General features: G+C 56.6%; 1 protein-coding gene across 3 annotated transcripts in view; it reads right to left on the minus strand.

Annotated features, from left to right (window-relative positions):
* Positions 1-679: 679 nt before the first annotated feature.
* Positions 680-14325, minus strand: part of VDR (vitamin D receptor) — a 39193-nt gene continuing 25547 nt past the window's right edge. For all 3 annotated transcript variants that reach the window (XM_082332314.1, XM_082332315.1, XM_082332316.1), the window contains 7 exons: positions 12372-12502; positions 4668-4852; positions 4334-4457; positions 3642-3813; positions 2971-3122; positions 1820-1936; positions 680-1696 (listed from right to left, as the gene is read on the minus strand). In XM_082332314.1, coding sequence (XP_082188440.1) covers positions 1437-1696; positions 1820-1936; positions 2971-3122; positions 3642-3813; positions 4334-4457; positions 4668-4852; positions 12372-12502 — 1141 coding nt within the window. In that variant the 3' untranslated portion in view covers positions 680-1436. The remainder of the gene's footprint in view (positions 1697-1819; positions 1937-2970; positions 3123-3641; positions 3814-4333; positions 4458-4667; positions 4853-12371; positions 12503-14325) is intronic.

Raw genomic sequence — 14325 nt, forward strand, 5'->3', positions numbered from 1 at the left:
GCGCGGGATTCGAGGGGCGGCCTCCCCAGTGCCCAGCACGGGGGGCGATCCCTGCCCCAGGCCTGCTGGCCACGCCGGTCCCGATACAAGCCAGGATGCCGCTGGCCCTCTTGGCCACCCGGGCACCCTGCCGGCTCCCACCCCCCCGCTCTCCACCCCCCCCGGGGCCGTTTCTGTTTCCCAGCCGCTCTCCCCCGCGCCTGCGGCGCTGCCTGGGGTTGTTGTGCCCCGAGCGCAGGACCCGGCCCTGAGCCTTGTTAAACCCGGGCCCAGCGACCCGGGGCGCCCGGATCCCCTTTATCGTTGGTAACGATATTAAACAACTGTTCCATACACACCTTCCCTGTTTAATAAAGTTTAATGGACAGACAGACACAGTCCTGCACAGCCCACACAGGGACAGATGGACACACAGCCCCCCGCCGAAACCAGCCCAGGCGCTGTTCCTAAGCAAGAGTTTATTTTAATTTATTTTATTTACCCGGCAGCGAGTTGGGTCCCCTCGGGGAAGGAGCCCAGGAGCCTCCCCGCTCCCGGACCCCCCACGCCGGGGATCGCCCCCCCGGGCACCGAGGGGGGACGGCGGCACCGAGCAGCCTCCGGCGCCCGGTTCCAGCAGGGCCCCGGCCACCCCAAAGTGCCAAAGCCGAGCTGGGACCGCGGTCGTTACCCACGCTGCCATCACGGGCTGCGGGGGGCCCTGCCCGAGAGCCAGAGCAAAGGGGCTCAGCTCTGAGAGAGCGGAGGAGTCACCCCGAGATATCCCGGCTCCCCCAAAGCCCGGCAGTAGTGTTGGGAACGCAAATTACAGCTCCTCCGGCTGTTTCCTTTGAGGGCCGAGGACAAATTCCCCCTCTCGGGGCTGACACAGACGGCTTTGGCTTCGTCCCAGCCTGGCAGCAGCTCGCGGGAGTGGTTTTAGCTGGTCACGCGTGGGGGGTCGCAGCCCACGGCGTTTTGTGGCAGGGATTCGGGGGGTGCAATTCAACCGGCGTCTCCGTTTTTGACACGGGCGGGGTGAGCGTTGCAGATTTTAGGAGGGGAGCAGAGAACGGCCGTGAGTCCGTCTCCCCACACGAAACCACCCCAGTGCTTCTCCTTCCAAGCAGCCTGATTTTTCGGGTCAAGCAGTGATTGGAGGCAGCCCAGCCTCAAAATATCCATAAAGGGATAAGTCAGCTCTCGCAGACAGCAGGGAAGCGGAAAAGCTGCTCACGGAGCGGGGGGAACCACACGGATCTGGGTCCGTCACTGCTCCGCAGCGAGCAAACCTCGGCCGCCGTGGATGAGAAGACAAAGCAGGACCTCCAGTAGTGTGAAACCAAACCATCTATGTACAAAACTCCTGCCCAGGGTCACGTCCCTCCGCTCGCCGCCTCGGGGAAGCCAGGCTGACTTATCCCTTTACTGGTGGGTGCTCAACCCCACGGTCAGAGTCAGGATATCTCGTTGCCGAAGACCTCGAGCACCAGCGGCGTGAGCTGCATGCTGTGCTCGGGCTGGAAGGAGAGGCAGCGGTACTGCTTGGAGTGCTCCTCGTTCAGGCTCCGGAGGTCGGCCAGCTTCTGGATCATCTTGGCGTAGAGCAGGCGGCTGCCGGGAGGAGGGTGCCTGCAGCGGATGTAGGTCTGGAGGATCTCCGAGAGGCGATCCTGGAGGGATTCCACCAGCGAGGTGTCCTGCACGCCTGGGCGATCTAGGAAACACCAGGGACGCAGGGTGATTCCCGTCCCTTTTCCCAGTCGACCGTGATGGAGAGGCAGGGAAAGGTGACATTTTTGGGGAGGTTAGCGACCTTGGGGGATGAGCGTCCTCCTACCTGGGGACAGGATGCAGATGGCCATGAGGAGCACGTGCTCTTCTTCGTGAAGGTTCAGCTTCTTCAAGCCAACCTGGAATTTCACGAGTGGCTCGAGCAGGTCCATGCTGTGGCCAGCTGGGAAGAGAAAAGGACTTTGAGCACAGCCTGCTCCGGAACGAGATCTCCCCCAGCCGAGGGATGAGCGTGGAGCTCGGCAGCTCCTCTTTCAGCACAGCAGAGAGGTGGGACAGTGAAAGATGACTTTTGAACAGCTTAAAACACATTGTTTTTAATTGTACTTTTCTCCCCAACAGTTGCTCTAAAGCAGGAGACGATGGAGCAGATTTTGCTTTTGAAATCTATAAAGGCAATTAACCTACAGACATTTTGCCTCCTTATCGTCACTTCCACGCTGCCCCGTGTCCTGCACGGGCACCACAAACCCCACCTGGTGTGCCCAGAGCCCTCTCTGCGAGCCGATCTTTCCTGCGTTCAGTGGGCGCCAGCTGCCCCGTGCCTGGTCCCGACACGCCGCTCGCTCTGGTCCTGCTGGGATCTCTGCCCTTGCACCGAGGATCTCAGCATCCCCACGTTACTCTACGGCTCTTCCAAATGCAGGGAGAGATTTAAGGCCCATATATTTCATCTGCACCCCCTGTTCTCCGTCCTGGTCCCCAAATCCTAAAGTGGGGGAGGTTTAGGGCAGGATTCACCCCCTTTCCTAGCAGAAAGGCTTCCTGGCTGCAGAGCAGTGGCTGTGGGAAGGCACAGCGGCTTTCCAGCCCTCACGGCAGCTCGGAGCAAACGGAACTCAACCCCTGTTGCAGGGCAGAGGGGCTGGAAACAGCTCTGAGCTGCAGCCACGCTCCGGTTTTGCTTTTCTTCAGGAGTTAATGGCTCTTTCCAGCCGTCTGGTCTGGCTGCAGGATGCACGCGTGTCACAGCGTGGGGTTTGGGAGATAAACGGAGCACGGCTGACGCCGGGACGGGCGTCTCAGCCCAGTCGTGGCACTGCCGAGCTGCTGGGGCTGCCGTCTTCCGCAGCCGTGCAGCCTGCCAACACGTCCCTGCTTCCAGACTACCCAGGATGGGATTTTTGCATCTGGATTTAAGGCTGGGATTGCATTTCTTAGCCCACAGCAAGCAGGAGAGTGCCTGGCAGCCTTTACCTTGGGTGACATCGCTGATCCTGTACTTGAAGTCATTGCTGCCGCAGGTCCACGTCATGTCCTCGAGGGTGAAGGACTGGTTCGAGCGCAGCATGATCACCTCGATGGCGCTGGATTTCAGCAGGGCGATCTGATCCTCTGCTGCCAGGTTCCTGGGCAGGGGGAAGAGGGTGAGGTGAGACCTGTCCGGCGAGCAAAGCAACAGCCCGCACCACCCACGCACCAGGTTCTCCATCGGAAACCCAGTCCCTTTTCTGGGGGCACCCCAGCTTCTCCCTCACCCCAGATTTCTACGTAATTAAGCAGCAGGTATTTCTGCAGCTCCATTTACACCACCCAGCACTCTGGGCACCAGCCTGGAGTTAAACAGGACCTGAGGTCCTTCACAAACCAGGATGGGACCACTCCCATGGTCTCGAGCATCTTTCTTAGGAGCTCAAGCATTTTGCTGACAGAATCTGCGTGAATCAGGGTAAAATAGGAGAGGAGTAACCCCAGGAAGGAGGAGAGACAGAAAAACATGAAAGTAGGAACAGACCTGGGAAGGGAACAGAGCCTGAGGGACAGCTGTGAAGATGAAACAGAGAAAAATGATCTGGCTGTGAAGGGTAGGACGAGATTCCCGAGAGTGGAGAACCGAGAGACATTGGAGCTGGGAGCAAACGTCTCACCTGAATCCCGGGATCATTTTGGCAAAGCCGATCACCTTCTGTATGCTGTAGCTGACCAGGTCGGCCAAGTGCGGAAGCATGGAGAGGTGGGAGAAGTCGATGTTCACGGAGGAGCTCTCGTCATTCTCCTCGGAGAGGACCAGGTTTGAAAACATCTGGGGCTCCACAGACTCTGGAGAGAGGGAGACGGTCAGAGGGTACCTCGGTTATAGGCAAGACATTATGGGTGAGGAGAGCGACGCCAGCCCGCAGCGGGAACGGCAGCGTCACCGTCCTGCCAGGAGGGCTCTGCGTTGCGTTTAGAACAGCAGCACGTGAGGAACGGGGCTGGGAGAGCAGTCGTTCGCTGGTTGCCAACAGCATCGAGATTTTTCCACTGGGGCTTTTAACTCCTCTCCTGTGCTGCGATCGAGTCTAACCGCAGGCAGAGCAGCGACGATGCAGCCCAGCGCTGACGTTCACGCTCCTCTTGGCCATCCTGGAGGGCTCAGACACACAGAGGTCCGCAGGGCCACGATCCAGCCAAGCACTTAATGCTTTTTGCGCACAAAAAGCCTTTGCAACCCCCCCAGGGGGGTCTTACAGTTAAAATAAGCTCCCCAGAAGAGGTAAAACAAGGGTCTGAATGGCCAGACTTAGGTAAAGCTGCTGCAATTCTACCCCCGTCGCATACGGAAAGGTGAGCGCGGTACCTGGAAACGTGCCGAAGGCATCGGAGCCAAAGAGGTCGGTGGAGTCCTCCGATGACAAGTCCTGGTTGAGAATGGAGGGGGACCTCGCTGCCCCTCTGTTGCTGGGGTTGCTTCTCACAGGGGGCTGGAAGAGAGAGCAGGACGTGAGGAACGGGGCTGGGAGAGCAATTTGATGGCAGGCGTTTGCCTGCTGCCAACAGCATCAAGGTTCTTGCACTGGGATTTTTAACTCCTCTCTAGTGAGAGGTCATGGGATGAAACGGGTTTGGTGCATCCGGGCAGGAACCGCTTGATCCTGTGCATGGGAATCGGGGCTGGCGTGCCCTGGCCGTACCCGAAACTTGGTGAAGTCGGCATACGTGGGGTCGTAGGTCTTGCGATGAGCCTCGAGGAGGATGTCGATGACTTTCTGCTGCTCCTCCGAGAGTTTGGGCTTCAGGCTCTCCTTGAGCGCTTCCTCCTCCTTGCGCTTCAATATCATCTCGCGCTTCCTCTGAACCTCCTCATCCGTCAGGATGACTGCGGGGACAGGGAAAGCGTCAGAAACAGGCACAGGGAAACAGGGAGCGAAGCAAGCCCGGGCCACTGCAGCCAGCATCCCCATCACCTTGCTAATCAATTATTAAACCTGCATCAACCCCATCCCGCTCCTGTCCTCGACTGCCGGGTCACGGCTTCCCGCTGCGAGACCAGGACAGTTTATAGCCCATTTGGGTGCTTTTAGGCAAGGACCGGGTGCAATAAGGTCACGACAGCGCTGCCACACGTCTGCTCTGCAGCCTTGCTGTTTGCTCTGTGTTTTCAGGTGAAAGAAATCCTGATCCTGCAAGAGGGAGGCCAGCGGGTTCATCTCGCTCCAGCACGGCTCCTGTGCCGCTGTCAGCGCCCGACAACAGAGGGAGCCCGATGCGGCACCGCTCAGCCTCCGCGGCCGGCTACCAAGCTGCAGCAGCGATAGTCGGGTTATCCAGCAACACTTCTGCAGCATCACAAGTATTTTTAAGCTAAGGGGATGTATAAACATACCCCCACTCCCAGGGTTGGGTATTTATGGTTTCTATTATGGGTGCCAGCCTTCGGCAGCGGCCAAGGGTTGGATTCAAAGGCGATACGCAAGGCTTCGCCCATTTATTTAGGGAAGGGGAGCATCCACAGGCAATTTGGGCTCAAATCTGACCTTTATAAAAAGAGCTTAAAGACCTGAAGAGCCTCACAGGGTTGACAGAGCAGAAAAGCCACAGGGAGCTTCAACGATCTCTTGGGGTATCAACCCCCCGCCCTCGTAACAGAGTCACACGTTCACCAAAGCTCGTTAATACACACGAACCAGCGGGTCCTAAAAATAGCAAAGCCCGTTCCTCAAGATGCTATTAGCCCTTTAACCAGTCATTAAAAAAAAACCCCAAGCATGTTATCTGATGACGAGCGGCTTTCTGCCTGCCTGGGGTTGCCGAGAGATTTGATGCTGGGCGAGTCGAGGTGGAATTTGGGACGAGAGGTTGGCGAAGGGCAGCGGGAGCCGCGGTCACAGGGCTCGAGGCAAGGAGCTGTTTGCAGTCCCTGCTCCCTTCTGCCACCTTTAGCCGACAGCATTTTTCCAATACGTTTTCAAACTTGCACAATCTCAGAGGGGACTTAGAAGATCTCAGAGGCATGGGAATGACTGGCTCGGGCCGAAAGATCGCTCCAACGATTGGCAGGTTACGGCCGGCTCCATGGGGGACAGCGCGGCTGCTTGGGGAGAAAAATCAGGATTTTGCCATCTCCCGTCCCGGTTTTTATTACAAAAGCATCGGATCCATCTGGGTGCTGCATGCAAGAAGGGAAAGTGTTTGTAGATGAGGCAGCATCTGTGGGGAAAGAGCCACGTGGGGCTGGGAATGAGGACAGGGCAGAGAGCTGAGCACTTGGGCTGTGGCCGTGGTGTTCAAAGCCTTTGCCAGCGTGGTCTGTCCCAGGCGTCGGGGCTTCAGAAGGGATTAGTGCAGGTGTCTACACCGAGCAAATCTCAGATCCTGCAAGTGAATCGATCCAAAATTTGGAAGCATCCACAGAGTGGATTGGAAAGAAAAGGATGTTTCTGTGCTGGGGCAAGACTGCAAGGGAAACCTCCTCGGGATTTCCCAGCCAGCTTTAGGAAATCCAGCCCTCAAACAGGTTTGAAGCAGCGAGGCGGCAGCGTTTCTCACTCTGGTAGGGGACGAAAAGCAAAAGCATTTCCCAAAGCATCGCTTAGCAGGGGAACAAACGCTGGCAAGGTTTGTGCTCCCCGGTATGATCCCCGAAGGCAGCCAGCTCTCCCTGGATGTCCCAGGGCTGCCGGCTGCACCGAGGCTCGGCAGAGCACGTGGCTGCGAATCCGTTGCCAAACTGCCAGCGATGCCGACGGAAACCGGCCGTGGCTCTGCCTGGCAGCAGGTCCCGGGTTTGGCGTTCAATGCTCTGACAGGACTTGCTGGAGCCCACAGGAGACTGAATCCCAAAGGAAGCCCGCAGGTGTTTAAAAAAAAAAATCCAATAAAGGGGAGTTGCAATTCTCTTCCAGCTGTGAACGCCCGTGCCGTGACACAGCGGTACTCGTGCAAGCCAAGACACAGCCCAGCATCGGCACTGCGGATTGAGAACCACCCCCGGCGTTTCTGGTGAAACCGTTCCCGGTGACGCCAGGGAGCAGCAAACCTGAAACGCGCTTTGCTTGGCCGTGCCGGAGGAACGGCTTTTCGGTAGGACCGGTGGTAAGGTGGACGAGGAATGTCAGCGCAGTGACTTGCCCGCTTTATAAAGTCCTGGGGAAAGGGATTCGACTCGTTTACTTTGCACTCCCAGAAGGATGGATGTTGCCCACCACGTCCCTGCCTGCCTCGAGGCGGGAATACGGGATCGGGAAGCGGCTCGACACTTGCAGCTTCCACTCAAGATCCTGGCTCACGCCCCAGATCCGATCTCCCGAACGTTTTGCTGGAGACATCCAGCCACAGACTCCTGGCACAACCAGCGACGTGGCTGAGTGTTTGTGGGCTGCCCTGACCCCAAGTCCATGCAGAGGCTGAGATAACATCTGCCCATCGCTTCCAGACAGACGCTGGCCCTCTTTGCGAGACACCACAAGGGCAGCGGGGGAAGCCACGGCCGACACCGAGGGTAGCACATGAAGATACAGCCAGCTGGGCGAGGATACAACCCTGCAACCCCAGCCAAAACCCGGGGCTCGGGAGTGCTGGAGGATGATGCGGAGAAGGACAAAGCCAGACTCGCTCTGTCAGGCGAGGAAAGAGCAGCCAAATATAAAGAAAATGAAAGTTTAGGAAACTTCGGGCATGAAATGTGTTCACTGGGTGTCTCTTGAGCATTTCACTGAAGGTTGAATGGTGGGTGCTTCTGCCTGCCCCAGCTGGAGCTGGGGACACCGTCCAGCCCCGGGGGTGCAAAAAGCCCCGTGTTGTTCCCCCGCCCTGGGAGAGCCTGCCCGGCACGGCCGTCATGGTGGGGTGGCGTTTGGGTCTCGCTGGGACAGCGGTGGCGGTCAGAAGCCGAGCTGGTGTCCCCTGGTTGGCAAGACGGCTGCAGAAACACCCCTCGCAGCAGCAGCTTTGGGGTGATTCGCGGCTAGATGAGGGTCAAGAAGCAAAAGAAGCAGTTTAACACACTGTAGGAACAAGGCACATGTATTGAGATCGGGAATCTGCCCCTGAGCTGCCTGCAGGGCGTTGCAGCCTCCCTGAACTACCAAGGATGCCCAGGATCGCTCTGGAGCAGTTCACACAGTAAATATGCAGGATGTGGCCTTCCAGCGGCGCCTGCCGCGCACCCTTTAAAGCTGGGGAGCGAAGCCTAATCCATCCCTGCGGCTTCTCCCAAAACTGCACCCTTCAGCCCTGCTGACCTGCTCCAAACCCCAGCTGCGACCGCCTCAAGACGCCTTCGTCATCGGAAGACGGAGCATTTCTAAAGGCGGCCAGACCCCCGCAGGGGTTATCGGCAGCACAGCCAGCGGCGACAGGGCTGGGACGAGGGATGGCACGGCCAGAAAAAACATCTTGCACAAAAGGAACACGGTGCGATGGCGGGAGTGGGGGTAAATGGGATGCTACGGACTGGCTGCATCTCCTACAGCTCGTGGGTTTGTAGAGAAACCAGAGAGGAGGAAAGCTTGCAGCAATGGGCAAACAGCAGCGATTTAAATCGCAGGTCCCAGACCTGCGCCGGAGCAAATCGAAGCAGCGACAGCAGTTGCAGGGCCCCCGGCCACCGCTCTCCCCCTGCCGAGGGGGTCATGTCCCTCCGATGCAGCTGAGACACAGCTAACCGAAGCGATGCTTGCGCAGATTTCGGAGAGGGCTTTCCAGATGCTCAGCCCCTGACGGCTTCCAAGCCTGCTCTAATTACAGAGGATGCTGGACATTTATAGCACGTGCTTCGAGCCCACGGGGAGCAGAGACGCTTCCCGGCCAGCCTGCGAACGCCGGCTGCCACCAAGTGACGTTTTCCCCAACGGCCATGACTCTTCCCTCCCTCTCGTGCTCCTGCTTTGCTTCTTGGCCGGTCTCCGGCATCAGCGCGGGTTCCAGGGGCCGGCGTTGCACAACGCCGCCGTGCAGCAGCTCCCGGGCTGGGGAATAACACATTCCACGTTTGGGGCAGCGGGGACTTTTTTTTGCTTTAAGTATCACCGCCTATTCGGGGAAGCGGAGGAGAGCTGGAAACGCCACCTCCCTCCTTGCTCACCCTCGTCCCGCAGGCCCACCCTAAACAACCGTAACCCTGCTGGCTACTGCTGCCCTCGCGCTGCCTGCTCCCCCGAGCATCTCTGCTCCTCTCCTGACCGATTTGGGAAATTCCCCTCTCTCCGCGCAATCTCCTTCCAGTTTCTCCGAGATGATGGTTTGTTTTTTTTTTTGTCCTCCTCCTTTTTGGGGATTTTCAGCACTGAGCTCATCAATCAAGCCTTGTGGTGAGGATGCTGAGCATCAGCTGCTTCTGACTACAACCAGATCCCGGCAAGCGTTTTCCTAGGAAAAGGGGAGAGAAGATCCATGGGGAGCTGGCCCCAGGCAAGCTATAGACCTTGCTGCGATACCGGGGAGGGGAATTAGCTGCAACCACCTTCACCAGTGTCTGAGGACCTGGCTGCAGAGGGACAAACTGCCCCAGGACATGGCTGGGGACCCTCCCAAGGAGATTCACTGATTCCCAGCTGACTGGCACCACGACAAGCAGAAACAAATTCCCCAGCAGCAAATAAGGTGGTGGGGAGAGAATAAATTCAACGAGACCGCTGCAGCCCCGAGGAGCCCGTGGGTCCCTCCGGCTGCTCGACTTGGTGACGCATAATTTATCTTCCTGCTTTGCAGCAACACCTTTAGACTGTGTAGGACAGACGACCTGTCCCCCGTCCCTGCGTGCGAACACTGGAGAACTCTTAAAGGTTGGGGGAGAAAGGGCAGAGGCACTAAGAGAGGTGAATCACCCAAAGGTGACCAAAAGGTCCATCTAATGCCCCAGTGCTTTGGCCATCGCAGCCCCGAGGGACAAATGTCCCTTCCTGAGCTCCAGGCAGTTGGCAAAAGGCAATTTTGCAGGGCAGAAGGGGTAACTTCAGCATTTTGCCACCCAAAGCAGTGCCAAAGCAGGCAGGATAGTCCAGCGACAAACCCTTCGCCTCACTTTAAAGTACATCATCCTAGGAAAAACCAGCGGGAGGCGGATAGGGCAGCCGAGGCATCCCTAGGCTGGAGACCTGCCCTCCTCGGAGCCATCCGAAGGGAAACCGCTCCTGAGAGCGGCAGAAGGAGCGTTCCCAAGTGCCACGGCTCGGGCTGCGAGCTGGATTTCTCCTCCGCCGATCGCCCGCCGCGCAGCCCCGCAAGCTTGCCCTGCGCTTTACCCCGCGTAGATAAGAGAGGAAGAAAACCACAGCTATTTGCTAACGTGGGCTGCGGACAGCGTGGGGTGAACCCAGGTGTTGCGGCGGGGCTGTAAATCCTGCTCCAGCCGCGTGGCCGTAACCTCAGCTGCCCTCCAGCTTCCATCCCCTCCTCCCTGGTCCCTCCTCAGGGGACGGTGGCCACCCCGACGCTGTCCCCAGCACCCCGGGGAGCACCGGTGGCTGAGGGCTTTTGCTCTGTGTGAGTTTGAACGCAGGTGATCCCTTCCTTGCTGCGCCTCCTTGACAAGCACTGGCTCCTCCAAGCCCATCACCACAGCGTCTGGTCCACAGGTTCGGCTGCACCCAGACTTGGACCACGCGCTGGGGAAGGGACCCTCGACACGGCCGTGCTGCCGCTGGTCTCAGCCCTGCGTGGTTTGGGCTGGAGAGGATGTCTAAAATTGTCCAGGTCATCCAACCACCCCACACCCTGGGGATGGAGAAGGGTCTGCCTGCACCCAACCCCAAATTAACACAGGCACAAGGTCTGCCAGGGTCTGCCCTCTTCCTCCTCCTCCTCCTCCTCCTCCCCCTCTCACTCCCTCATTTCTGCTTCGGACGCAGATCCCATCGGCAACGGGGTTAAACTTGCCCAGCCATCGCCTTCAACGACAGCCTGGGGAAGACACAAACCCCCTCAAGAGCTTCAAGATCCCTGATTCAACCTAAAAATAACAGCAGCACACCCCGTTCCCCTTCATTTAACCAGCAGCAAAGTCCGCGGGAAGGCTATTTTTAATCTCCTTAGGTTAGGTTTTGTTAATTCAGTAACAGTTTGCTAACAGGTTCGCTTACAAGTTAACTCCTGCGGAAAGCACACGCATCCCTGGGACCTGGCCCCGGCCGGGGTGCAAACACGCTGTGCATTGCTGCCGCTGAATTTTCCGGCCTTTCCCGGGTAATGAACCGGTGCGAGTCAACACATTTGCCTCGTTAGCAACGGCTACGCCAAACGGACCGCACCAACCAGCTACCACGGGCTCACACATCCTCGTACTCACCCAAAAGATGGGTACATATGGTGTGTTATATGGTCTTTTTCTCCCTCTTTATGGGACACAGCTGCTAGTTTAAAAAAAGAGAAGATCCAGGGCTCTTCTCTTTGTCAGGGATCTGCTTGATCTTTGGGACAACTGGAAATTTAGGCATTTTTTTCCTGCAAACACCTACAAGTTCTGATTTTTTGGAGGACCCGGGTGCTCCGGTGGCACCCTGTGCCATCGGACGCCGTTTGCTCTCTGCTCACCACCTAAGGAAACGAGCACCACTTCCATTTTCCAAATTTTCGGGTCCATCAATCATTCGACGTGACGTCCTGTTTGCAATGTCTCCTAGCAGAAGGCTGTTATTTTGGTTTGAACGCTACGTGAACGCCAGCTTTCTCCTGAAGGCTTAGGATGTGGAAAGCATGTGTATGTAGGAGGAAGCGTGTCAAACAGATTTTATTTTTAAAAGCTGCTTATCTATAAATATAGTTGAAGAAAATAAATATTTGGACAACATTAGCGTGTTTGGATTGGGTTAAAAACTACTTTATGTCCCTCCGCTGTTTACTTAAGTCGCTGCTGTGCACGTGGCTGGACCCGCGCTGCAAGAATAAGGGCCCGAAAAATAAAAAGACCCAGAGGTACGGCAGAGCAAAACACAAGCCAGCTCCACGCTAATGGAAATTACTGCCGCTGTGGGGAAGCTCATTCAGCTCTCCCTCTTTGGATGCAGCGAGGAGGATGCAAGACCGCGTCGGAGAGGAGGATGACTTTGCACAGGGAGGACGGGAGTAAGTTCAGCCAACGTAACCGGGAGTTAATCAGAAACAGCCCCGGATGCTCTCTCGAAGCTGATGCCGCCCAAGAACCAGCAAAGGCGATTTGGCTTTGATAAAAGCAACTCCCCAGATCGCTAACCACCACGGGAACAGCCTCAAATCATTAAACGAGCTCCTCTCAATCATTACCCACCACATCCCCTGCCCTTTGCATCCCCTTCGAATCCTTGTAGGGCTTTCGGGTTGTACGCTCGCGCGCCTGCCTTCTGCACCGCGCGTTAATCGAGAAGGAAAAGGACATCGCAGCGCGAAGCCAGGCCCCACGGGATGCGCGTCCGCATACTCACACTCTTTCATCATGCCGATGTCCACGCAGCGCTTCAGCCGACAGGCCTGGCAGTGCCGCCGGTTGTCCTTGGTGATTTTGCAGTCACCGTTGAACGGGCACGTGAACATCGCTTTCCTCTTCATGCTTCTCCTGGAGAGGAACAGGAGAAAAAAAAAAAAATGGTCTGGGGTCAAATCACCACCGTTTTGACTGTGCGAGAGGTTGCTCCAAACATCGGGAGGAGATGCATGGATAAATCCAGCTCTCCGGACAGCAAAGTGCTGGAGAGAGATGGCTAAGAGGACGCTGGAAGCATCTCTGACCTGACTCCGTCCAGCTGAGCTGGTCGCTCGAGAACGCTAAGCTGGAGAGGCTGCACCTGGTTGGGTTTGATCTTGGAGGTTAGGGCATTGCTGGACAGCACGGAAAAGGACAACTTCTTACCAGGACACAGCCGAGGGGTTCAGCCACGGGTTAAGCAGCTTTCTGGGTTTGAACAGGTATTTTGAAGGCCAAAAGAAGGGGGGAAGGATTGTAGGGAAACCCCCACCAGCAGCAAAAGAAAGCAGAGTGGAGGTCAGCATGTACCAAAGCAGCCCGCGTTATTAAATCTTTACCAGCCTTTAAAGCCTGGCTTTGCTAGAATAACTGGCTGGAGTGCATGTTTGTGTGTGCAGAAGACAGACAGCTCACTGCAGGATACAAGAGAAACAACACTTATAATAACCCTCTCTTCCACCAAAACCACACCGTGCCACGTTAATCCGCTGCTGCAATCGGGACTGTAAATCTTCCAAGTACAAAGGGTCAAAGCCAGAGCTCCCAGCGAAAACTCGCCTTGCTGTGGGGCCGTCCTGCGCGACATCCACTAATGACACGTTACAGGCATAGCTGAGCCGGTCCATTGAGGGCGGTTTCTCCTCTGCGCTCAGAGGTGCTGCGTCTTTTGAGAAAAATTACTCAACGATCTGCCATCAGCAAGGACAGCTTTGGATTTGCAAGTATTTCTAAAGGTGCCGTTTGCTTTAAATGAAGTGATTTTGAATGGAGGTAAACCAAGCCCAGGACGCTTCCAGGCTGGAAAGTCAAAGCGAGGATGTTGACAGGTAAATGCAGCGGAGAAGCAGAGCTGAGATGCAATTCAGGTACAACAGTGAGCAACCTGCCACCAAGTTAATGCTGCATTTCAGCACCGGCATGAAGAGTCTCCCGCTAGAAAGAGTCGCTCTTCGAGCAATAAAATCCCTCCACGAAGCCGAGCCGATGGCGTGCGACCCCTGCGCTCCGCAGGCACCGGCGTGGATGTCCCGAACGGCCGACGCAGGCTGAGAGGGCGATGGCAGAGGGGCCCCTCCATCCCAGGAACGGCGCCGAGCCTGCGCTTATAGGGTATAAATATATGTTCTCGGGCTGCAGACCCGAGCGGCACGTAGCATGCAATTAGAGGCTATTTTAGAAAGGGAGATGTAAACAAAGAGGCTTTACTTTCCCTTCACCTCACAGCTGAATAAATGCATTTAGGAAGATTAATACAGGAGAGGCGGATGGCAGAGCCCTCCATAACCTCCCTTACGCTGTTTCGCCCAGCAGCTGGCTCTCAGTTTATTGCTTTTCTCCGGATTTTCCCCTTCCACCAAGACCAGCAGGACCTTTGCTCTCCCAGGAACAGGGACAAACGTTGCTCAGCTCAGGGGCAAATCAGGATTTAGAACTGAACACCCCAAAATCTCCCAGTTTTGGTGAGCAACTCTTGTTTTTGAGCACCTGGGGCAGGCAGGCAGCTTGTCTTTTGCCCTGCAGCCCGGGGCAAGGCTGGGGAATGCACAAACAAGCAAGAGAAACACGAGGCCCTCGGGCAGGGAAACATGTCCTGTGTGCGAGGGCAAGCCAACATTATAGGTTTGGTATGAAAATTGCAGTTTATTCGAATATAGGGTGGCTGGGCACAATAGAGGGTTTTTCTAAGCAGCCGC

The sequence above is a fragment of the Platalea leucorodia genome, assembly GCF_965183815.1.
Source record: "Platalea leucorodia genome assembly, chromosome: 23".
Classification (NCBI taxonomy): Eukaryota; Metazoa; Chordata; class Aves; order Pelecaniformes; family Threskiornithidae; genus Platalea; species Platalea leucorodia.